The sequence below is a fragment of the Phocoena sinus genome, chromosome 1, assembly GCF_008692025.1.
Source record: "Phocoena sinus isolate mPhoSin1 chromosome 1, mPhoSin1.pri, whole genome shotgun sequence".
Classification (NCBI taxonomy): Eukaryota; Metazoa; Chordata; class Mammalia; order Artiodactyla; family Phocoenidae; genus Phocoena; species Phocoena sinus.
The window spans coordinates 26026025-26050559 of NC_045763.1; the positions used below are offsets into that span (position 1 = coordinate 26026025).

The 24535-nt window shown below is 39.8% G+C and overlaps 2 protein-coding genes and 1 non-coding gene across 6 annotated transcripts in view; 2 read left to right on the forward strand and 1 right to left on the reverse strand.

Annotated features, from left to right (window-relative positions):
* On the forward strand, nt 1–17868 carry RBBP4 (RB binding protein 4, chromatin remodeling factor). The gene is made up of 12 exons (XM_032625845.1): nt 1–133; nt 691–838; nt 3838–3983; nt 10568–10741; nt 11086–11201; nt 11315–11475; nt 11573–11699; nt 12182–12259; nt 12947–13023; nt 13446–13503; nt 13591–13701; nt 16865–17868. Exons 1-12 carry the CDS (start codon nt 118–120, stop codon nt 16928–16930), a joined length of 1278 nt encoding a protein of 425 aa, XP_032481736.1. The 5' UTR covers nt 1–117; the 3' UTR covers nt 16931–17868.
* On the forward strand, nt 5427–5498 carry TRNAE-CUC. The gene has a single exon. It is a non-coding gene; the product is annotated as a tRNA-Glu (tRNA).
* The window catches only part of SYNC (syncoilin, intermediate filament protein), a 17851-nt gene continuing 11029 nt past the window's right edge, over nt 17714–24535 (reverse strand). For 2 of the 4 annotated variants that reach the window (XM_032625796.1, XM_032625811.1), the window contains 2 exons: nt 21066–21190; nt 17714–19454 (listed from right to left, as the gene is read on the reverse strand). In XM_032625796.1, the coding sequence (XP_032481687.1) occupies nt 19394–19454; nt 21066–21190 (186 nt within the window). In that variant the 3' untranslated portion in view covers nt 17714–19393. Of the gene's footprint in view, nt 19455–20529; nt 20877–21057; nt 21191–24535 lie in introns of those variants that run through there. The other 2 variants (XM_032625820.1, XM_032625802.1) reach the window with 2 other exon arrangements.

Genomic DNA, 24535 nt, shown 5'->3' on the forward strand with positions numbered 1-24535 from the left:
TCGGCCCTCACTCAGGGGCAGCAGGAAACAATAGAGGCCGCGCGCGGAGCGAGCGCCCGCAGCCTCCCCGCCCCTCTCGCAAAGCTCAACCCGATCCCCTCGGCTTGCCTGCCCGCCATGGCTGACAAGGAAGGTGAGGGTGCCGGGGCGGCCACAGGAGAGCGGGGGTGCCGGGCTTGCGTAGCGGCCTCTACACGGCCTAACAGTGAGGACAGGCCGGACTCTGCTGAGTGCCGTACCCGCCATCGCAGGCGTGAGGAGAAATCGCCCCGCGGGGCGGGCTAACGGCGCGCCAGCTCCTCGGGAGCGGAGGCCCGGCGCAGCGGCGGGAGGGTGGCGGTGGGGGCCCCGGCGGGTGTTTGGTCCCTCCCCGCGCTCCCTGTCGGTCTGCCTGTCTCTCTCCGGGTCCTCTCTGCAGCGCTCGCTACCCGCAGGGGTCGGTGTTCGGCCCTCCTCGCGGGTTCTGTTCTGCCGACGCTGTCGCCCGAACGGCTAACGGCGTCTGGCCGGGATGACCCCAGCAGTTAGGCCCCGTGAAGCTGGAGAGCGGTGTTGGTGCCTGCGCCTCGGGGAGATTGAGACAAACCTCCATTTCAGAATCGGGATTCTGGAGCCGTGCCGGTAGCTTTGAAAGTGTCTACTCGGTTTCCATTTGTGGTCGCTAACTTAAATTTGTTTTTAATGTTTTAGCAGCCTTTGATGACGCAGTAGAAGAACGTGTGATCAATGAAGAATACAAAATATGGAAAAAGAACACTCCTTTTCTTTACGATTTGGTGATGACCCATGCTCTGGAGTGGCCCAGCCTAACTGCACAGTGGCTTCCTGATGTAACCAGGTGATAGGAATCTTTTGAACGTTATTTTGTTGTGTTCTCGGTGTAGATTTCTTGCATTGATTTTCCCTGTTTTTCTTTTCTCCAGTCACCCGTAGCGGGCACGTGATCAGAACCTAGTGGTGACATTTTTTTTCCTAGGCCAAAAAAGGCAAAATGTAAAACAACTTTGCAGTTTACCTGATAAGAGAAAACATGTTGTCTTCTTTGTCTGATTCTGAATTGAATAGCTGTATTATAACTATCGTTGACCAAACAGTAATGTGAAATTTGTCGGCTTTCAAAAAGTATTATGAGTCCAGTTCTTTCAACAAAAGAAATTTGAATCTCACAGTCATTGGTAGTAGCTGGTTAATGCAAAGATGAATGTGACATGGTACCTGCCATTCAGAGCAACATTTAGAAGTTCTATAAATGTACTAAGTAAGTAAATTCCTTCAAAACTCAGGTCTTTAGAAGTCAAGATATTTGCGAATTGTGGTTATTTGGCTACGTTTCAGCTCAACAAGTTTTATATAAATGTTATTAATAACTTAAGAATGAGCCTGCTGCCTTCACATTGGCATTTTTTTAAAAAATGGCGACATCTGTCCTAAGTATGTTAATAAGTACTTAGAAATTTAGAACTGGAAGCTGGTTTATCATGACCAGGAGTTCCCATAGTCAGCTGATCATCAGAATTACTTGAGTTCAGGATAAGTGGAGTCATTTCTGTCAGGAGTTCTCAGTTCAAACCGCTTAGGAACTTGCGCCAGGATACTTGAGAATAGTTGAATGGTGATTCCCGATTTACTGTAGACATGTGCTAAATGATATTGGACCAGAGGATCCCAAATATTGGCCACCCCATACCTATTAAGTCATTCTAGAAAAGCTTTCCACATAATGTGATTAGCTATGTTTGGAAAGCAGTGAATTAAGACTAAATAACCCAAGGCTGAAATCTGTGCTGTAGCCTTAGTAGCTTTCTACTTTATGAATCGAGGCAAATAAATCTTTCTGCAGTATTAGACATTGGTCCAAATATCCTTCCCCCTTTTTTTTTTCGTATTCTGCTCGAATAACAATGTCATTTACTTATTTATTTTTTTAGAATGAGGGGTCCTTTAAGCAACTATCTCTAATGTCTCCTATTTACTGTGTGTGTGTGTTCTTTTTTATTCATATTTTGTTTCTAAACACAAAAACAAAAAACCATACAATCACAGTTTTGTAATATTCTTCTTCCCTCCCTCACTTGCTCTGAGTCTTTAACTTTCTAAATGCAGGTATCCCCAACTTTATGTTGACAGCCCTCTTATCTTTCCTCTGTTTTTTCCCATGTAAGATGTAGACACCTATTAACTCTGTGCAGAGGAATTTCTGTTGATTTATCTCCAGACCCAACTTCTGAGCGCTACCTGAATTTTCAGCTGTCTTATCTGGAGTATTTTATTGGCTTCCCCAACATGACATATTTCAAACTGAGTATATTTTTTCCATGGAGGTCCCAACCCAACTTTTTCTATTGTTCCCATTTCTCCTTTTCATAGTTGACTTTGGTTTGACATTTTTTAGGTTTTTCCCCCTTTATCCACTTGACAGTCCATTTATAAGCCCTGATCAATTCTTTTGTAGCATCTTTCCCATCTAGACCATGGGTTCTAGAACTTTAACAGGCATCATAATCAGCTGGAGGGATTGTAAAACAGATTTTTTTTTTTTTTCAATTGACCACGCCTTGCAGCTTGCGGGATCTTAGTTCCCTGACCAGGGATTGAACCTGGGCCATGGCAGTGAAAGCGCTGAGTCCTAACCACTGGACAACCAAGGAATTCCCTGCAGAACAGATTGTTGAGCACCACAAACCCTCCCCTCCAAGTTTCAGATTGAGTAGGTCTATAGTGGATATCAGAATTTGCATGCTGAAGTTCCCAGATGATGTTGATGCTATTCCTGATACCACGCTTGAAGAACCTCTGCTTTGCACTGTTAAATTAATCTTTCTGAGGTAACTCAGATGATGCTGTGTCCCTTATAAATTTTCCATGGTTCTTTGTTCCTTACAGTAAAGAGTCCAGAATGCCTTAAGCTGGCATTCAGTACCCTAGAGTCTGATTTTTATCTGCTTTCTAGCCTTCTCTCTCACTTTGTTTTCCCACATTCAAAGTCAGATTTGGACTTCAGTTCTAGTTCTGTTAGTTGGTAGTTGTGATCTTAGGCAAGTTGCTTAATTTTCCCAAACCATCTTTAAATTAGAATAGTACTTCAGAGTGTTGTTATGGTGTTTAAGTGATATGAGGTATGTGAAATGCTTAACGTGATGTCTGGCACTTTGTAATCTTCCATTTGCTTACTTGCCTTAGAATACTGTCTTCCAAAGCCCTTGTCCCCCTCTTCTAGATTATCTCTCATTTTGAGACCTGCTCAGGTAACACTTCTTCTAAGAACGTGTCCTTTATTCCAGAACTAATCTTTCGTATCTAAATTTCCATGTTCTTGGGTACTTTTCATGAATTACATGTTGACTTGTGTTTAAAATGTTTGTGTATATGACTGTTTAATTGTCCCTGGTTTTTTGAGGATATGAATCACATCTTAATCATCTTTGTGCTTCAGTAGTATTTGAACAGTTAGTTTACCTGATGTTACTTCCTTTCCCTTTTAATGATGTTAACCTAATGAAGTAACCTAAAGTGGTAGTATACCCACCAATTGGTTTCTTTCCCTCCAACTCCTTGTAAAGGGTGAGTAGCTAATTCGTATTTTATTCCATCAGACTTTTTCCTCAAAGTAATTGTAAATATTTGGCTAAGTTAAGAAATAATTATGAAATTAAGTGTTCTGTGGTCCTTATACTCAGCTCTATGGAAGATATGTGAAAAGTAGGAACTATGGCTCTTAATGACTTCTTCCTCTGAAAACCTGGTTGTAATAGTGCCTTGTGCATACATGTATGTCACTGACTTTGTAGTCTCTCTTAGTGTACTGATTTGAATACTGACCATATATTCCTATTACAGACCAGAAGGGAAAGATTTCAGTATTCATCGACTTGTCCTGGGGACACACACGTCAGATGAACAAAACCACCTTGTGATAGCCAGTGTGCAGCTCCCTAACGATGATGCTCAGTTTGATGCTTCACACTACGACAGTGAAAAAGGAGGTAGGAATCTTAAAGGTGAAGGAAGGAATGGTGTATGGGTTCTATTTTTCATATCTCTAAATTATCATAAAGAGTGTGTACAGTTTGATAAAGTAGTCTCTCAAGTTAGGAACAAGATAACTAAGCTTTGGAAAGCCTGATTTTGCAGTATAGATATTAGATGTCAGAAGACATATTTAACACATACTTGGTTCTGTACCTTTTCTGTAAACTTTCTTCAACTAAATTTGGTGGTGGGGAAATTTCTAGAATTGAAAGAAGCAAAAATCACCATATATTACTGCTACGCATGCTTGCATTCTCAACATGGGAGATACTGCCCCTGCGGGAGTGAAAATTGGTTCTCAGAGGGGTGTGTGTGTGAAAACAATCTTATTCTTTGAACTGTTTAAAGCACAGAAATACATAGCAGGCATAAACAAATACACAGGAATTTCATCAAGGTATCAGAAAAAATGTCCTACAAGGTTCCTTACAGGGGCAATAATGAAAAAAAAGGTTGAAAAACACTGGCTTAAATTACACTTTCTGGGTTTAATATAAATGACTTAACCATGGCATTTGCTATATAGTACATAAAAATTGAGTGTTTAATTATATCCTATTTTTAGGAGATATCCTAAGGGCTTACCTGTTCATGAAATACTTTTTCCCTTTCAGAAGAGATACAAATGAGTGGGTTTCCTTTATTGTTGTCCTTGAACTCAAATTATTACTGGGAGGTAGAAGATAGGCTCTCAGTATTGAGATTTGTGCCAAAAATGAGTGTTTAATGTTTTTTATCTTAGATTTCTCCTGATTAGCAGAATCCATTCTTTATCTAAGATATTTTGGGTTCCAGTTACTTGCCAGGATTGTAATGTACAGTTACTCTTTTGATCATTCCATATTTAGCTTAGGGTAATATAGAATGCAAAATAAGTCCTTAGGATAAAGGTCAGCAAATGATTTTGTGTCGCTGACCCAAGTGTGTGAACTATAGGATATGGTTACTACAGAGTTATTCTCTAGGTGGGCATCAGTGATTGAGGGGATAAAACACGGAACTTAAGAATCAAGACTGGGACTTCCCTGGCAATCCAGTGGTTAAGGCTTCGCCTTCCAATGCACGGGGTGCAAGTTTGATCCCTGGTCGGGGAGCTAAGATCCCACATGACTTGCGGCCAAAAAACCAAAACGTAAAACAGAAACAATATTGTAACAAATTCAATAAAGACTTTAAAAGTGGTCCACATCAAAAAAAAAAAAGAATCAGAAGATGGGCTTGAGACCCTGTTGAGCTGCTCACTAGCTGTGTGGTTTGAGGATAAATCATTTAGCCTCTCTGAGCCTGTTTCCTTTTTATTAAATAAATTGTCTTTAAATAGGACTTTTGGTTATTTAGACATAAAGCAAATATTCTGATTGGTAATATAATAAATCATCTTTAATAAAGCAGGGAATTCCCTGGTGGTCCAGTGGTTAGGACTCCATGCTCTCACTGTGGGGGCCCTGGTTGGATCCCTGGTCAGGGAACTAAGATTCGGCGAGCCTGTGCAGTGCAGCCAAAAAAAAAAAAAAAAAATTGAAGCAAATATAAAATACTGTGAACCCCCCTCCCCCTGTAAATCTATCCCTTATGGATTGCTGTTAAATTGATAGTTTTCTGAATGGTTTATCTATCCCATTTATTGGATCACTCATTCAACAAATATATTAAGTACTTACTGTATGCCAGGCAATTTTTCTTGGTACTGGGAATACAGCATAAAATATAGTTTCCTGGCCTGGTGTATCTTGGACATCTTTCTGTGTGAGCATATGGAGATGTGCCTCCTTTTTGATGGCTGTATACTATAATTAACCATCCCTCAATTAACATTTAAGTGGTTTCCAATCTTTTGGCTTCAAAAACAGTTCTTGTACATGTATCTTGCATAGTTTTGCTGTAGAATGATTAAGTGGAATGTTAATCAAGTAGTAAGAACATTTTCAATTATAATTGGTACTGCTAAGTTGCCCTCCAAAGAAAGATTCACAATTTCACCAATAGCAGATGTATTGATGTCTGTTTCTGCATGCCTTTGCCAACACTGAATGTAATACTACACTCTTTATTTTACTTTGCTTTTTTTTTTTTTTTTTCCCCTTTAATGGCTGCACCACGCTGCTTGCAGGATCTTAGTTCCCTGACCAGGGATCAAACCCGTGCCCTCAGCAGTGAAAGCACGGAGTCCTAACCACTGGACTGCCGGGGAATTCCCTACTTGGCTTTTTAAGTTATTCGTAATGTTGGACCTATTTTAAAATATTTGTCTGTCTGTCTCTCTTGAGCTGCCTATTTATGTTTTTTGCTCATTTTTTCTTTTGAGTTATCTCTCTATATAAGGTAAGTTATCCCTAACTAATAGGTTATAGGTAATTTTTTCCCTCTTTATTTTATAATTTTGAGTCCTATTTTGTTTAGAAGCTGTGAATTTTAAATTATCCAGCTTTCCTCTGGTGTCCTTCCGATTTTGTCATTCACTGAAAGGCCTTCATTCCAACATTTTAAAATAGTTAGCTGTTGTTTTCTGGTACTTTTGTGTTTTGACTATTAAAACTTTAATCTTTCTTGTATTTGTTTTGGTTTTAGGGATGAAATAGGAATCTGAGCTTTTTTCTAAGTGGTTAGCAATTTTTTTTTAATGCCATTTGCTGACTAATCCATTTTCTTCACTGTTTTTGTTGTTTTAAGTAGAGTTGATTTACAGTATTGTGTTTCAGGTGTTCGGCATAGTGATTCATTAGCTCTGGGGGGTTTTTTTGGTTTTTTTTATATTCCGTTATAGGTTACTACAAGATATTGAGTATACAGTAAATCCTTGTTGCTTATCTATTTTATGTATAGTAGTTTGTATATATTAATCCCATACTCCTAGTTTATCCCCCCAACCCCTCCCCTTTGGTAACCATCAGTTTGTTTTCTATGTCTGTGAGTCTGTTTCTGTTTTGTATATAGATTCATTTGTATTCTTTTTTAGATTCCTCATATAAGTCTTCCCTGGCTTTTGAAATGGCATCTTTTAACATACACTCCAGTCTTTCTGGTAACTGAATTTTTGAGTGGCATCAAACCAATTTACTTTTATGTTCTGATGATACCTTTATCCCCCTTACTAATACTTAATAATAGAGGAACTATGAAAAATACCAGTAATATGTATGATACATTTGTATGACTGTATTTCACCCTATTTAATCCTCACAGGGAAACCGATACTTACAGTTGTTTTGTAACTTGCCCTAAGGTTACATAGCATATCAGCTCCCATTCCTTCCTTTTCTCTTACTTTTACCTCTCCTTCGTCCTTCAAATCACCCTCGGATGACTGAACAAGCTTGGTGCTTGAAGCGGGGCAGGTGCTCTCCGTGTGATCTCAACAGTGCTGGAAGTAGATATATACTAATGTCTCTTAAAGCTTCTTGGGTTGTTGTTATATAGATAGCTTCCTAGTCCCTCCTTGCTCTCAGATGAAATGTCCTGGACTCTCAGATTGAACTATTGTAATTGATTACCATCTACTTGACCCCATTTGGTTTGAGGTACTTGGTGGCAGACAGCTTCAAAAGATCATTAAACTTTCAAAGAGAAAGAACTAAAAACTGGCTTAGGCTTGTTTTGACATTAAAAAGAATGTGTGTGTTTATATTAGATTCAGCCAGGCTATGGTCACATTTTAAGCCTGAAAATAGATTCGGTTTAAAAGTTTACTTCAGACTCTTACCAGGATCTTCAAATATAAACAGATTTATTTTTAGCAACTTATTTGGGGAATGGGTTGGGGGGGGCGTTTGTTTTTGTTTTTAAGTAATCTTTAGTCTTTTGCCTCAATATATAATAAACTATTACTAAATCATGATGAAATAATGGAATATTTGACTCAAGATGTTACAACTTATTCTTCTTAGTTTCAAAATGTTTATGGACTCAAAAAAACGGTACAGTGATAGAAATTAGAATGCCGGTTATCTAGTTTGTCAGGCAGCATTGGTTAGGAGGGACACAGTGGTACCTTGTGGGAGGATGAGAGAGGGCTGGAGATGTTCCGTATTTTTATCTGTGTGGTAGTTCCCTGGATATGCATATGTAAAAATTCATCAGGCTAGACACTTTTACTATATTGTTATGTCTCAGTCTTTTTTTTTTTTCAAAAGCATTGACTAATTTAATCCTCACATCCACGGTGACATTGGTACTTTTCTTTTTAATTAATTAATTTATTTTTGCTGTGTTTGGTCTTCGTTTCTGTGCCAGGGCTTTCTCTAGTTGTGGCAAGCGGGGGCCACTCTTCATCGCGGTGCACGGGCCTCTCACTATCGTGGCCTCTCGTTGCGGAGCACAGGCTCTAGACGCACAGGCTCAGTAGTTGTGGCTCATGGGCCTAGTTGTCCCGCGGCATGTGGGATCCTCCCAGACCAGGGCTTGAACCTGTGTCCCCTGCATTAGCAGGCAGATTCTCAACCACTGCGCCACCAGGGAAGCCCCAGTCTCAGTCTTTTTAAATGGTATTTTATATGGAGAGAAGCAAACAAAATAGCAACATAGTTAGACCTTGATAGTCATTCAATTTATTGTACATTGCTACCTCAGTCTTTCTTTCCTACATCAGATTTGGCCTTTTGCGTATCACCTTCAACTTGGGGAATCTATTTGTTAAATAGATAAATCCTCATCTTCATAAATCTCAATTGTGAATCCTCTAAGCTGATTTCTTATTACTGTACTTCAACTACAGTTGGGGGGGGGGGGTGGCTCTGATTAGTAGTATATAGCTGATACTGAAATAACCCACATTATATAACAATTACCCCCTTGCTCTGTGGGCTCCATGCCAGCTATTGCTCTTTCCTTGTTGGTATCTCTTTTCTGGCAATTATTCTTTTCTGTCATAGTCATCTATAATTGTGTGCTTATCTTATCTCCCTGTGTTTGGACTAAAAGTTCTTTGAGATCACATATTCTAATCATGCCTTCTTTTTTTACAATGTAGATGCTTGTGGTCTAGAATTCTGGGGGGAAAATTGTTTAATGTGTTTGGGGTTTTTTCTCTTTTAGAGTCTATTTTGAACTGTTTCTAGGTTTTTAGCTTGTTTAAACCACTGCTTTTCAACTTATAAAGTTATTTTGAGGTTGAAAGTTATCTGCTAATTATATTACCCAACTATGTCTCTGCTTTTTGAAAAGATTTTTGTCCTTCAGAGTGTCATTTTCATCTACAAGTTACTCTCATAACTTTGTTTTATGGGTAAGGTGTTTGAGGTTCACAGAAATTGAAGGCCTTCACCAAAACCACCAAGATAGTAAGTGGCAGAGTCAGTTATGCCATGGCCTGACTCTTACTCAGGTACCTTATCATGCTGCCTTCTGTAATTCTTTGGCTACTTATTAACTACCTTTGTTTAAATATTGCTTTGCCAAGATTTAAATAGTCACAAATTATATTGTTATACATTTTATAATGGTACTTGGGAGAATTCTGTAAGTGCATACAGTAGTCAAATATGAATAAAAAATGGTTTTGTCTAGTCCTTGCCTACCTGGTTTATTTCAACCAAGGACTCTGGTTGGCAAGTGTAAGTGGGAGGTCAGGAAAGTGGAACCAGCTGTTGTGGCTCTGTTTTTCTTCACTGGTGTGAGGAAAGATGTGATGGTATTTCAGAAAGGTCATCCCAGACTAGAGTTTCAAATAAATAGTAAAAGGGACTCTTTAGTACCTAGCACACTGTGTACTTAATATTCATTAAAACAGTAACTTCGATTTTATTTATTGAGCACGTTTTTTTTTGATAGTTTAAGTGAGGCTTGAAAGCCACTTAGTGAGAATTTTTGAAGTGGAGTCAATAGTGTTCCTTACTTTTAGATAGTAATGTAATACTTATTAGGTATATTATTACCTAAATCATTGTAGGTATAGCTGAAGGAGTACCAGGCTAGGGATCAGAAAAATAGGGATTCAATTTAGGTTCTGCCATAGTCAAGTCACCATAAACAAATTAATGTAGGTCCTCTGAGCTTCTCTTTTCTTGTGTAAAATTTTTATTTACTTATTTTTTATTTTTGGCTGTGCTGGGTCTTTGTTGCTGTGCGCGGGCTTTCTCTAGTTGTGGCGAGCGGGGACTACTCTTCGTTGCAGTGCGCAGGCTTTTCACTGCTGTGGCTTCTCTTGTTGCGGAGCACGGGCTCTAGGCTCGCGGGCTCTAGAGCTCAGGCTCAGTAATTGTGGCGCACAGGCTTAGTTGCTCCGCGGCATGTGGGATCTTCCTGGCCCAGGGCTCGAACCCGTGTCCCCTGCATTGGCAGGCGGATTCTTAACCACTGTGCCACCAGGGAAGCCCTCGTGTAAAATTTTTGGAGATAATAACTCTTCCCTACGCTGTAGGGTTATGCTAAGAATCAAATGAAATAAGGAATGTGAACGCACTTTATACTGCTAACAAATTTTTAGATCGCTTCTAGTATTACACCAGTTCGTTGATTAAAAGCCTTGCCTGTGTCATACTTTGAATGACATAGAGTAGCTCTTGCTTTGTCCTCATTTGCAATTAATTTATTGTATTTACAGAATTTGGAGGTTTTGGCTCGGTTAGTGGAAAAATTGAAATAGAAATCAAGATCAACCATGAAGGAGAAGTAAACAGGGCACGCTATATGCCCCAGAACCCTTGCATCATTGCCACAAAGACTCCATCCAGTGATGTTCTTGTTTTTGACTATACGAAACATCCTTCTAAACCAGGTACTTGCCCTCTTCGATTCAAATACAAATGATGAGTCACTGTGGGGATACATTGCTTCTCTCAATTTTAATTGCTTGTTATTCTTTGTATAACTTAATATCTTATATTTATATTGATATGTGTGGGTACTCTTCCTTCATCCTTCTTCCCTACGCAGGGGAAAAAATGCTTTTTTACATAGGATAGAATGTGCAGCTCTTAAGCATTATCTGTTTGGTCATAATGGGTCTGTATGTCTCATAAAAAGTAAGAGCTTTAGACCTCTTGATAAAAATTCCATTATGCTTAGTAGATCCAAAGAGGAAGTGGACTGGATAGTCTTGATGTGTCTGTTACTTTGTAGACCCTTCTGGAGAGTGCAACCCAGACTTGCGTCTCCGTGGACACCAGAAGGAAGGCTATGGGCTTTCTTGGAACCCAAATCTCAGTGGGCACTTACTTAGTGCTTCAGATGACCATGTGCGTATCCTTTACATTTTGAAGCAAATCTGGGCTAGTTATATCAGTTTTTTTCCTCTGGGGTGTGTCAGGAAGTGAGACCCTTTTGTGTAATAGTTAATTTTTCATTTAAGACTATCTGCCTATGGGACATCAGTGCTGTTCCAAAGGAAGGAAAAGTTGTGGATGCGAAGACCATCTTTACAGGGCATACAGCAGTAGTAGAAGACGTCTCCTGGCATCTGCTCCATGAGTCTCTGTTTGGGTCAGTTGCTGATGATCAGAAACTTATGATGTGAGTAGAATCCATTTTTTTCTCAATATATTATCTAAGTTTTATATTTAGTTACCCATTTCAAGCTTTTTTCCTGTTTTTTTCTCTTTTACTAAAGCTGGGATACTCGTTCAAACAATACTTCCAAACCGAGCCACTCAGTTGATGCTCACACTGCTGAAGTGAACTGCCTTTCTTTCAATCCTTATAGTGAGTTCATTCTTGCCACAGGATCAGCTGACAAGGTCAGTGTGATTTATTCTACAAGAAAACAGGGTGGATTTCTTAACAACAAAAGGCTGGATTTCTTAACAACAAAAGGTGGATTTCTTAACAACAAAAGCCTTAACAACAAAAGGCTTCTTTTGTTGTTAATATTTATTTATTTGGCTGTGTCGGGTCTTAGTTGTGGCATGCAGAATCTTTCGTTGTGGCGCGTGGGTTTTCTCTTCTCTAGTTGTGGTGCATGGCTCTCTAGTTGAGGTGTATGAGCTCAGTAGTTGTGCTGCGCGGGCCTACTTGCCCTGCGGCGTGTGGGATCTTAGTTCCCCGACCGGGGAATTGAACCCGTGTCCCCTGCATTGGAAGGCGGATTCTTTACCACTGGACCACCAGGGAAGTCCCTCTCTGGCTTCTTTTGAATGCACAGAGATCTTTTAGTTATGGATTTTCTTTTTCTCGATAAAAAAATTTTATTGATTGTACTTGCTTTCATTTTTGTATGTAGACTGTTGCCTTGTGGGATCTGAGAAATCTGAAACTTAAGTTGCATTCCTTTGAATCACATAAGGATGAAATATTCCAGGTGAGAGAAACTAATGCTCCTCCCCCCGCGCCAAGGGAAACCTGAATGTGGGAGTGGGCACACTTGTGCCTTATCCCATTGCTATAAGTAATAAAAATCATCTTTATGCCTATGCTGATCTCTATATGAATTGGGATTGTTTTCCCTGCATTGTTTCTATATTAAACTTAGTGCCTGATTATTTTATCTGCCTTGTTCCTGACGCTTGTCTCTTCCCTTATTTCCACTCCTTTATCCTTTATAACTTGCTGTATCTGTTAATTTCACAGTTCATTCATAAAGTACTGACTCCGTGTTTTCTGCCACATCCATTTAATTAAGCTCCATATGCAAAGCCCTCTGACTCAGCTTAAGAAATAATTGTTAACATTATGTTGGAAGCTTAATGCAAGGGCACTGTGAGGAGTACATTATAGTCTTTGCAGTCCTATGTGTAATACTGAATTCATTATAAGTACTTGGGTAAATAATTACTTTGTGTGTGATCTGTACTTTAGTTCTTAGGTCAGCACTGGATGACATTTGGCTAGAAGCTGGAATTAGACAATAAGAATAAATGAGATCTTCAAAAATATGAAATAGAACAAGAGCTGATATTCTGGGTCTAGTAATGGGTTAAATTGTTAAATATAATGTTAGATTTTTCCCCCTCAATTTTCTAATTGATGGCTTTTTTCTTATGTATAGGTTCAGTGGTCGCCTCACAATGAGACTATTTTGGCTTCCAGTGGTACTGATCGCAGACTGAATGTCTGGGATTTAAGGTAAGTCTTGTTAATTATTACTCTTTGTGGAGTTATTTTCTTACACTTTCCAGAATTACTCAAGGTAAATCTGTTTTAACTTTTTTTAAAATTTATTTATTTTTGGCTGCGTTGGGTCTTCGTTGCTGCGCACGGGCTTTCTTTAGTTGCGGCGAGTGAGGGCTACCCTTCGTTGTGGTGCGCGGGCTTCTCATTGTGGCGGCTTCTCTTGTTGTGGAACACGGGCTCCAGGCGTGAGGGCTTCAGTAGTTGCAGCACGTGGGCTCAGTAGTTGTGGCTCGTGGGCTTAGTTGCTCCGCGGCATGTGGGATCTTCATGGACCAGGGATTGAACCTGTGTCCCCTGCATTGGCAGGCGGATTCTTAACCACTGCGCCACCAGGGAAGTCCCTGTTTTAACTTCTAAAAATCTTTTTGTGCTAGTAAAATTGGAGAGGAACAATCCCCAGAAGATGCAGAAGATGGGCCACCAGAATTGTTGGTATGTTACAGATGTTGAGCAGAACTGAAATAGTTTGTGGTTTATTGTCCTCTGTCTGCTTTTCATCTGTTTTCCTTCCTCTTTCAGTTTATTCATGGTGGTCACACTGCCAAGATATCTGATTTCTCCTGGAATCCCAATGAACCTTGGGTGATTTGTTCTGTATCAGAAGACAATATCATGCAAGTTTGGCAAATGGTAAGTGTTTCTTTATTTGGGCGAGTTTAGATAAATGAGACCTAGTATCACTTGATATTTATATACTCCATCAGTACAACTGGCAGCTCAGTTCAGTTTACTCCCGAGTGTGACTTGCCTGCACATTATCATTTTCAGCTGCCTACCCTTTAACTTTATCAAGTTGTCTCACTGGTATCTCGAACTCAACTAAACAAAACTAATCTTTTCTTTTCCCCTTCCTTTCCTTACTCCCCTTACCTCCTGACTTTTTGTTTTCTATATGGCTTCAATGTCTCCCCAGCTCACTAGATTTGAAAACTCAGGTCTTCCTCTATTGTCTGTTCACCTCTAGGTGCGGTTCACTTATCAGATTTTATATTGTTGATCTCTGCAATGCTTCTCCTGTCTTTACTCATCTTACAAACAGATATAACCAACTTTCCTGTTTGTATTCCACACCTAGTTTTTTGGTCAGGTTCTCATTACTACTTGCTGGGCTGTTGCAGTAACCTCCTAATTGTTGGCTTGCCTCCTGTTTTTCCCTCTTTGCTAGCAGTCGAATCTTTAGGAATGATCATTCCCTTGAAATTACTTATGAACATACCTAGCACAGTTCCTACTGCAATGTCACAGCATCAGAGAGTACCATTTCTTCATGAAACTTACCTAGATGTCAAAAACATTCCCTGCCTTTATACCCCAATTGAAGGTGATCACCCTTTGAATTTTCAGAGCACTTGAAATTTAATAAAAGCAGCTGTAATGTCTGATATATAGCAATACAAGAAACAGTTGCCTTCTGGAGATGGATGGTGGTGATAGCTGCACACAGTGTGAATGGACTTAATGCCACTGAACTGTACAGTTAAGAATGGTTATGATGGTCAATTTTGTTATGTGTCTTTTACCACAATTTACAAAACAACTGCATGACTTTTAAGTGACAGTAGCCTAATAAATGAAAATAATTCAAAAGAAACTTTTGGTGTCTCAGAGTAGATCTAGAGCCAGGAAGAAGCTCCAGAGGTGAGTTTTTGGCTCAACATGAGGAAAAAAGTTTTTGATATTCAGAACTTTCTTACGGAATAACCCTATTAATCAAAAATAAAGAAATAAAATGGGAGTATTTGTGGCCTATGAGATTAACACATTATATACTGCATCAGTACTTTGGAATATTATGTATCAGAATGAAGTATACTTAGTTTTATAAGCTATTCATGATATGCTAATAAGTAGGAAAAAAGCAAATTATAGAACAGCATGATAGAATCCCTCTTATTAAAATTTGGGTATCTAGTCTTATGTTTAATTATATGTAACTATTTAATAGAAGGCTATTTGCCAAAATGTGGTTGGTATGTTTAGAGAATTCTTGTTTCCTTCTTTATACCTTTCTGTATTATAATTTTTTTATAATAAGGATTTGTTTCATGTATTAACAGAAAATCCACTTTATCCTTTTCCTTGTAACACACCCACACAAAATTAATATAAAAAATTAGAGTTCTAACAAGAAAGTGAAATGGGCTGCCTTAGATAGCCTGTCAATGAAAGGTATTTTAGTGGTTGTCATGGGAATGTTGTAGGAGATTAAGCTACATCTCCTTCAAGGCCATCACCTCCAGTCCAGGTTGTTACTTTACTCCGTTTGGCGGGGGGGTGTTTGTTTTGTTTTGTTTTTAAGAATTATTGTGATATAATAAGTAGTAAGCATTTGGTCTTTGTCCAGGTTCCTGGCACAGAGTTCCCAAAACCCTTGGGATTTCCTGAGTGGTAGGAGTCTCTATTGCTATTTATAAGTAGCTGCTTTTGGCCTCACCTGAGTTTAGGCTAAGGAGGTAACTTAAGGGGGCCCCTATAAAAACTCTTGGGAAAGCTCCATAAAAAGCTTTTGATTTCATGAGCTTCTGGGTTGGTGAATATATCAATGCCACCAGAAAGGGTGTGGAAGCTCTGTGCTCCATCCCCACCTTGCCCTGTGCATCTCTTCCATTTGGCCGTTCCTGAGTTATACTCTTTATAATAAACCAGTAGAGCGCTTTCCTGAGTTCTGTGAATCATTCCAGCAAATCATCAAACCTGGGGGGCGGGGGTGGCTGTGAGAAAATTTATAGCCAAGTTGGGCAGGAGTACTTGTGTAGCCCGGGCACTCAGGGCTTGACACTGGCCTCTGCTGAAGTGAGGGTAGTCTTGTGGGGTTGAGCCCTTGGTCACAGTGCTACCTCCAGGTGGTCAACATCAGGATTGAACTGAGTTGTTGGACACCCCATTGGTGTCAGGGGAGAAGATACCACACTTTTGTTGTCAGACTACTCACATAATTGTATACATTGTTTGTCCCTGTAGTCGGATTGAAAGCTAAGACTATCCCATCCTCTGTACCTACCCTAGTGATACTAAGTGCATAGTAGATACTAAGAACAGTAAGTTTTGCCCAAGTGAAAGTGGTATATGTGTTTAAGATGCTCTTGGATATGGGTGTTTCATCAAGTCGTACAAGTAGAGTTTATTTTATGCGAGAACAGTTTCTCTTTTTAAAATATTTATAAATTGAGATTTAGAACATGGGTTTTGCAGTACAGTCACAGAATTGTGCAACCATCACTACAGTCAGTTACCCCAGAAAGAAACCCCACACCCAGTAGCCATCCCTCCCATTTGCCTCCAGTCCACCCAGTACTAGGCAACCATTAATCTACTTTCTCTATGGATTTGCCTATTCTGCACATTTAATATAAATGAAATCATACAATATGTGACTGACTTTTTTTATTGCCAAATAATACTCCATTGTATGGATATATCATTTTATTCGTCCATTTATCAGTTGATGGACATTTGTGTTGTTTTTACTTTTTGACTGTTACGAATAATTGTCTGATTAAAAGACTCAAGGTTGATTATCAAGACAAATGGTAACCTTCAGTTTTTAGGGACTGTCCTAATCCGGGGGGTTGGCCTGTGGCCAGCTGCCTGTTTTATTTGGCATGCAACTATACTTACCCATTTGCAGGTTGTCTGTGGCTACTTTCATCCAACAACCGCAGAGTTGAATAGTTAAAACAGACTATATGCCCCACAGTCTGTCTCCCTGGCCTCGTCTATTTGAAACTTTAACTTCAAGAAGTAACTTTCATGTTTACTCAATATCCTTTTCTCTTTTTCTTGTTTTTGGCAGGCAGAGAACATTTATAATGACGAAGACCCTGAAGGAAGCGTGGATCCAGAAGGACAAGGATCCTAGAGAATGTCTGCACTTCTTGTGATTTTAGACTCCCCTTTTCTTCCTCTCAACCCTGAGATTGATTTAACACTGGTTTTGAGACACAGACTTTGGTTATCCCTCTATAATAAGTTCTATCAACGATGTTATTAGTCCAAACAGAAGGTGTTTTCTAAATATTAACTGGGGGCTTCTTGATTCAGGAAAGCCACAGACTTATATTTAAATTTTCTTCAGGAATTTTCTAGTAACAGAGGTCTAAAGTAGCCACAAAAAGGGGAATATTGTGAGTGGTTATTTTTCTTCTTATGCTGTATCCCCAAGTTTTTCTGACTCATTTAAGTAAATGCTAGAGTGAGTAAGAAATAGAGCCAAGTGAGGTAGGTGTCTGAGCCATGAAGTATAAATACTACAAGATGTCATTTTTATTCAGGAAATAGGGGAGATTCAAGTCATACAAATTCCTGCTCTAAAATCTTCACACCGAACTTGCCAGGATACACATTTTCTTACATAGACCAGTCTCCTCTCAGTTTCTTCAGTTAAGTCAAAACAATGTGTTCCTCTTTCCCCATATATTTTTGCTTGTTAGTGTATTTCTTGAGCTGTTTTCATATTATTTCTTTCCTTTCTGTGAAATGGTTTAAAAAAAAAAAACAAAAAAAAAAAACTTGGGACCACCAAGTTGTAAAGATGTATGTTTTTACCTGACAGTTATACCACAGGTAGACTGTTCAGTTAAATTGAGAAGAGCAAATCAATAGCTTGTATTTGTTTTTAAAATTAAATTAATCCTGGATAAGAGTTGCTTTTTTTTTTTTTTTTTTTAAGGAGTTAGTCCTTGACCACTAGTTTGATACCATCTCTATTTTGGGTGACCTGTTTCACCAGCAGGCCTGTTACTCTCCATGACTAACTGTGTAAGTGCTTATAATGGAATAAATTGCTTTTCTACATAATCCCACGCTGATGGGTTTTATTTAATATATAATATCCATCAAACACCAGTCTCTGGCATCTAGAAGAGTTGTTCAGGTGACAGTTATTTTCTATGGTCTTTGACTACCAAGAGCAGAATTAAATATAATAGACCCAGAGGTATAGCAAAGAGCTTTACTCCTTCCCAGGGGAAGTGAAAGACATAAAATGCTGAATTAGAGGTGCACAGATTAGTCTTTGATAAAATAACATCTTTTTGAAGTCTATCTCTGGAGAACTACATGAACTTTCAAGAATGTCAGAGGCAGTGTGGCAGAGAGAATTTAAGGCAAAATTTAAATTTGGAAAAGGTGTTTGACCTTTTCTCATAGAGAGGTTGAATCTCCCCAGTATTTTTTTCACTGGGGCCGGTACTTAGAGGTTAGAAAAATAGGCTCTTGAAAGCCAAGTGCCATAACCAGGTAAAATGCCAGGTTCTTCAATCACCCAATTTAACGGAGTAGATCACTCTGACCCAGAATCATTTTCATGAGGTGAAAAATCAAAATCACCTTTGGGGAAATCTGGATTGGTTCTTTTTTCTAAGTCAGTAGTTTGTTTTTTTTTTTTTTTTTTTTTTTGCGGTACGCGGGCCTCTCACTGTTGTGGCCTCTCCCATTGCGGAGCACAGGCTCCGGACGCGCAGGTTCAGCGGCCATGGCTCACGGGCCCAGCCACTCCGCAGCATGTGGGATCTTCCCGGACCGGGGCACGAACCCGCGTCCCCTGCATCGGCAGGCAGACTCTCAACCACTGCGCCACCAGGGAAGCCCAGTAGTTCTTTTATTAGAGTATAGTGAAAATTACCATGACACATAAGTAAATCTACATGAATCAGCACAGACTTAAAGTAAACTTTGTAAAGGGATTCAATTAAAGTCTAACATTCGTGGCACAAAAGAATTCAAATTGTAAACCCATGTACAGTTGACCCTTGAACAACGTGGGTTTGAACTGCATAGGTCCACTTACAACATACTTTTCAATAGTAAATACCACAGTACTATACCTGCAGTGGTTGGTTGAGTCCGTGGATGTGGAGGAACCTCGGATACCGAGGGCCAACTAAGTTATGTGCAGATTAACCGCCACATTGTTCAGGGGTCAACTTGAATATAAGGAAAATCGTCTGCCTTTTTGACTCCACCTGTGTGTCTGAAAAACTTTCTGCTTTGGGTCAACAGAAGGTAAGATACATTCTTCACAATACAGCAAGGTGTGTCCATACATTCTTCCTTTACTTTGTGCGTGTGAAGGGTTGCTGATAGGTGCCAGGAGACTTATTTTTCCATTTCTCAGTGCTTTGAAATCAGTACCAGCAGCCTATGAAATAGAATCCAGCTAAGAGTTGACTGATAGTATTCTGCCTCCAGCCAGCCCTAGAATCTTTTTAAACAGGTCAGCCAGTATTTGTAACTTTCCCAGAGTGAACTGCTTGCCAAATCCCTGGCACTCCCTTCTCTGTTTAGAAAAAAGTATGTCCAAAGGGTACTCAGTGATCCTTTGCTAAGAAGTTTTTTTTGTTGTGTCTTGGTTACAGATTCGGCCATATGTTTCTAAACAGCCCCTGTAAGGTTGAGAGAAAAAAGGATAAGTTTAAACTTTCTGCAACTTGAAATAATACAGTATAAAGTTTTTGTGGGTTTTTTTTGTTTGTTTTTTGGGGGTTTTTTGTTTGGGTATGCTGCATGGCTTGCGGGATCTTAGTTCCCTGACCAGGGATTGAACCTGTGCCCATAGCAGTGAAAGCGCTGAGTCCTAACTGGACCACCAGGGAATTCCCAGTATAAAGTTTTTAATAATGAATTTCTGAAGCTTAGTGCAGGCCATATTGAGGAGAGATTGCTAGAGTGTGTTTTGCATCTAATCAAGGATGACTTTGGGAGGGGCTAGCTAAAAAGTTTTTCTGCCCACGTTAACTTTACACACAGGTATTACAAGGCCTGAAATTCTGTAATTTCGATTCTTTGGATTAATCATTGTCTTTTCCATGTACTTTTCATCTTATCCACACAAAGGTGTTTAGCAGATAATTTTCTTCAGTTACAAGGTTCTAGTAATCTCCCAAACAATGGGCATAGTCAGTTATGCCTGGATGAAACATGGTAAAAGGAAATCCTAGTATGGGAGTTCCCTGATGGTCTAGTGGTTAGGATTCAGAGCTTTCACTGCTGTGGCCCGAGGTTCAATCCCTGATGGGGGAACTGCAAGCCATGCAGGCTGGCCAAAGAAAAAAAAAAATCCTAGTAATTTAGGAAAAGCATCAGTAATAATAGTTATTTGTGAATTTATATACAAAATGTAGGATTAACTAGGAAATTAATAAAAATTTATGGATATTTATCTAGTATCCAACTTGATCTTTTTTAATCCTTAGTTTCTTTATCCAAGAGAATCTAGCACTTTATAAAGAATGTGAGGACATATTGGTATGTAAAGAACTTAATGGATAGGTGTGTTGCTTGTTTCACAGATTAAGCAATAATCATGTCCTTTAGTCTACAAACAACACCCTCTTCAGCTTTGTAAATGACTGTTAACAGATTAATTTAGCCTTGGCCTCCTTAGTCATAGTCTGAATTAGGTACCCTAACTGCCTTCTCTGCTATTCTAAGGAAACTTTATGAATAGCAGATGGGGTCCCGTAGGGTGAGGAAAGTAAGAATGCACAGAGCCTAGATGTTTTATCCTGTTCTGGATTTCCTGATGATAATCAGGACATAATTTTAGGTCCTACTAGAAATTGAAACATTCCAAATGAAGCCTGAATGCTTGAACCAGGCAACCTGGAAGTATGTGTTATCCCTAAATGACTTACTTGTCATGAGACACACAATCTTTTTTTAAGGCACTAGTCTTGTTAGGTTAGGAAAGCAGCAACAATGCAGACACTGCTCTTGTAACCTACAAGGATCACCTTGCGGCTGTGTCTGGATTCCACCTGCCTCAGAAGTGGGAGCATTAGCCTGTTCCAGGCTCTTGGGTAGCATAGCTGTTTTTAAAAAAAAAGCCATTTTCCATCTGTTCACGGATGAGCATAATTTGAAAATTTTCCCCCAGTTTTCTTTTTTTTTTTTGCTTTTCACTGTCAAGAGAAATTTCCCCTGAGCAACATCTGCCCTCCCCACCATTCCCTCAGCCTGTGTTAGTTGAGATTTGGGTAGCAGCAAAAACTGACTTGTACGTTGAGAGCTCTTCAGCAAGGCTGATCTTTAGCTGCTCCATCTCTTTGTTCCTCTGTTGCTGGAGTTGCACCCCGCTTCTTAGCTGCCTCTGTTGTTCTTCCATTTCCTCCAGCTGTTCCTGCATGAGGGCCAAGAACATTTCTAATGCACCAAACAACAAAAACCTGACATTGTCCATAATAGTATATTTCCTTACACATTGTTTAATCTCCATAGCAGTACTGAGGTTGAGAAACAGATTCAGAGAATTTGTGTTTTGACAGTGATACTGTTTTTGACAGTGATACTGTTCTGAAAGGAGTCTTGTCTGTTAACCACAGCTTACGTCTTAAAATCCTGCAAAGGGTGGACAGATTTTCAGAGGGACTTTTTTGTTTCCCAATTTTAAGAAGTGTTGGGGGCTTCCCTGGTGGCGCAGTGGTTGAGGATCTGCCTGCCCTGGTCTGGGAAGATCCCACTTGCCACGGAGCAACTAAGCCTGTGCGCCACAACTACTGAGCCTGCACTCTAGAGCCCGCAAGCCACAACTACTGAGCCTGCGCGCCTACAGCCCGTGCTCCGCAACAAGAGAAGCCACCACAATAAGCCTGCGCACCGCAATGAAGAGTAGCCCCCACTCTCCGCAACTAGAGAAAGCCAGCAACGAAGTCAGCAACAAAGACCCAACGCAGCCAAAAATAAGTTTAAAAAGTGTCGGGGAGGATTTTGATTATCTAGTGGTGAACTAAGAATTTTATAGACCCCTTGCTCTATGTACAAGTTTGTTTCCATTAATAATCAGTAGTCTTTATAATGCCCAACAACTTCAGCAATTTAAGTTGAAAGAAACCAAGTCTTTGTGTAAGCAATTATTCTTTTTTTTTTTTTTATCACTACATTTATTTATTTATTTATTTATTTTTTGCGGTACGCGGGCCTCTCACTGTTGCGGCCTCTCCCATTGCAGAGCACAGGCTCCAGATGCACGGGCTCAGCAGCCATGGCTCACGGGCCCAGCTGCTCGGTGGCCTGTGGGATCTTCCCGGACCGGCGCATGAACCCATGTCCCCTGCATCGGCAGGCGGACTCTCAACCACTGCGCCACCAGGGAAGCCCTAAGCAATTATTCTTGAATATTATATTTGAATCTCCTTGAAGTCAGAGATCTTTACTTAGTACTTACCACAACATGGCATGCAGATAGATGCTTTATTAGTGAGGGTATCAGAGTTGTTAATTTCCTATATCCTTTGCTTATTACATCAGGACAATTCGTTCTAAAGTTGGAAGATGAAGGTGCTATGCCCTGGAGGCCCTCAGGGGTCTTCAGATAACTTTCCCATTCTGCCAAAACCAGGCAGGATGCATTCTGTAAACTGTCTCTGCCTAGGATTAATGCCTGAGGAATGAAGATGTCAGCAAATCAGTCTGTGCCTTGGTTGCTAGCTGACATGGATCCTCAGGATCCATGGGGTAGCTGGGAAGGGAAGGGAGCATTGAAATTGGAAGGCACATCTTTAAGGAGCAATGACTTTACCTCAGATTTTGAAGAACAATAGGAATCCAGTTTAGGTGCATACTGTCATTAGAAGGATCTAAATAATTTGTTCACTGAGTCACCCTTGATATACTTGTGGCCTGTCAATCTGCAGTGTTTTGATACTCTGGCTGAATCTCAACTTTCATCAACATTGTCAAAGGTCTTTTTTTTAGTGCCTAGCCATGCTTTGATACCACACAGAGATGTAGCCTTACGATCTAAGAGCATGTTATCTAAAGGAAAGCATCTGCATACCTCTGTGCCCCAGTTTCCCAAGCCTCACCATCTAGCAAACCTGTTGTCTGTGAAGACCTGCTTGTGAAGGCTGTCTGCACCATCACTGATAAGCTGTTGACAGGGAGAAACTGTCACAGAATGAAGGAAGTATTGTACAGTGACAGAAATTAAGGACAATCTCCATTCTTAATCCTGTGTAGCACCACTGGGTTAACTTTTTAAAAACTGCTTTATTGGCACTTCCCTGGCGGTCCAGGGGTTAAGACTCCATGCTTCCACTGCAGGGGGCACGGGTTCGATCCCTGGTTGGGGAACTAAGAACCCACATGCCGAACAGCGTGACCAAAAAACAAAAACTAAAACAACAAAACAAAACAAACCTGCTTTATCATCTCAATCTTTCATAAGCTTTCCATTTTCTTTAGTCTGGCATTCAGACTCCTGCTAGTTGGACCCTTATTTCTAACTAGAACCTCCATTATTCCTGTAGTCTGCACTGTCCACTATGGAAGTCACTAGCCACATGTGGCTATTGAGTACTTGAAATATGGCTAGTCTGAACTGCGATGTGCTGTGAGTGTAAGATACATAGCAGATTTCTAAGACTTGACACCAAATATATATATATATATATGTGTGTGTGTATATATATATATATATATATCTCAAATTTTAATGTTGATTACGTATTATAGTGGTAATATTTTTGCTATGCTGGGTTAAATGTATTATTTTCACCTGTTTCTTACATTTTTTTAAATGTGGCTACTAGAATTTTTTTCTTGTTTTGGCCACGCTGTGTGGCATGTGGGATCTTAGTTCCTCAGCCAGAGATTGAACCCACGCCCCCTGCATTGGAAACGCAGAGGCTTAACCACTGGACCGCTAGGGAAGTTCCCCTAGAAATTTTTAAATGACATCTGTGGCTTGCATGATACTTCTGTTGGAGAGTGCTGCTCTAGTCTGACCAAGTCAGATTTCTGTGCCTTTACTCCTGCCATTTCTGTCACCTAGATAGCATCTGTTCCCTTATATTGTAGTTTTTTATTCATGTCTAACTCCCAACCAGATTGTAGGTTCCTGGTTCTTAGTATGTCCGGCACCCTACACATAATGCTTATTGAGGTGAAGCATGCAGATAGTAAGCATATTCCATCTTTTGGCATTAGAAGTCTACCAATTTCAAGCTAAAAACTTTGAGATCATTCTCAGCAAATTCCTCACCCCGCCCACTGCAACCAGTCACCAAATGCTACCCATTTAACTTCACATCTCTCATCTCTCATCTCTCCTCTAAGTGGTGTTTCCAGGCTCTTTCAATCTACCCTCCACACTGCCACTTAGAGTACGTAATTACGTGGCAGGCACCATTAGCAGCACTTTACAGATATTAACTAGTTCATTCCTTGCAACAGCCCTATTAATCCCATTTTACATGTGAGGAAGCTGAACCACAGAGGTTAAGTCATTTGTCCAAAGTTTCCCAGTTAGTAAGTGGTAGAGCCAGGATTTGCCACTGACTTACAGCTCATACTCTTAATTGCTTTATTGCCTTCATATAGATAGATATAAAAGTAGACATAGATGATAGATAGATGATTGATAGATGATAGATAATAGATGATAGATGAAAGATGATAGATAGATGATAGATAATAGATGATAGGTAGATGATAGATGAAAGATGATAGATGAAAGATAGATGAT

What these genes read in the sequence shown, in the direction of transcription:
- RBBP4 (XM_032625845.1), top strand. An exon ending in TGGCTTCCTGATGTAACCAG is followed by an intron (nt 839 to 3,837) that starts GTGATAGGAATC and finishes TTCCTATTACAG; the next exon opens with ACCAGAAGGGAAAGATTTCA. An exon ending in TTAGTGCTTCAGATGACCAT is followed by an intron (nt 11,202 to 11,314) that starts GTGCGTATCCTT and finishes TTTTCATTTAAG; the next exon opens with ACTATCTGCCTATGGGACAT.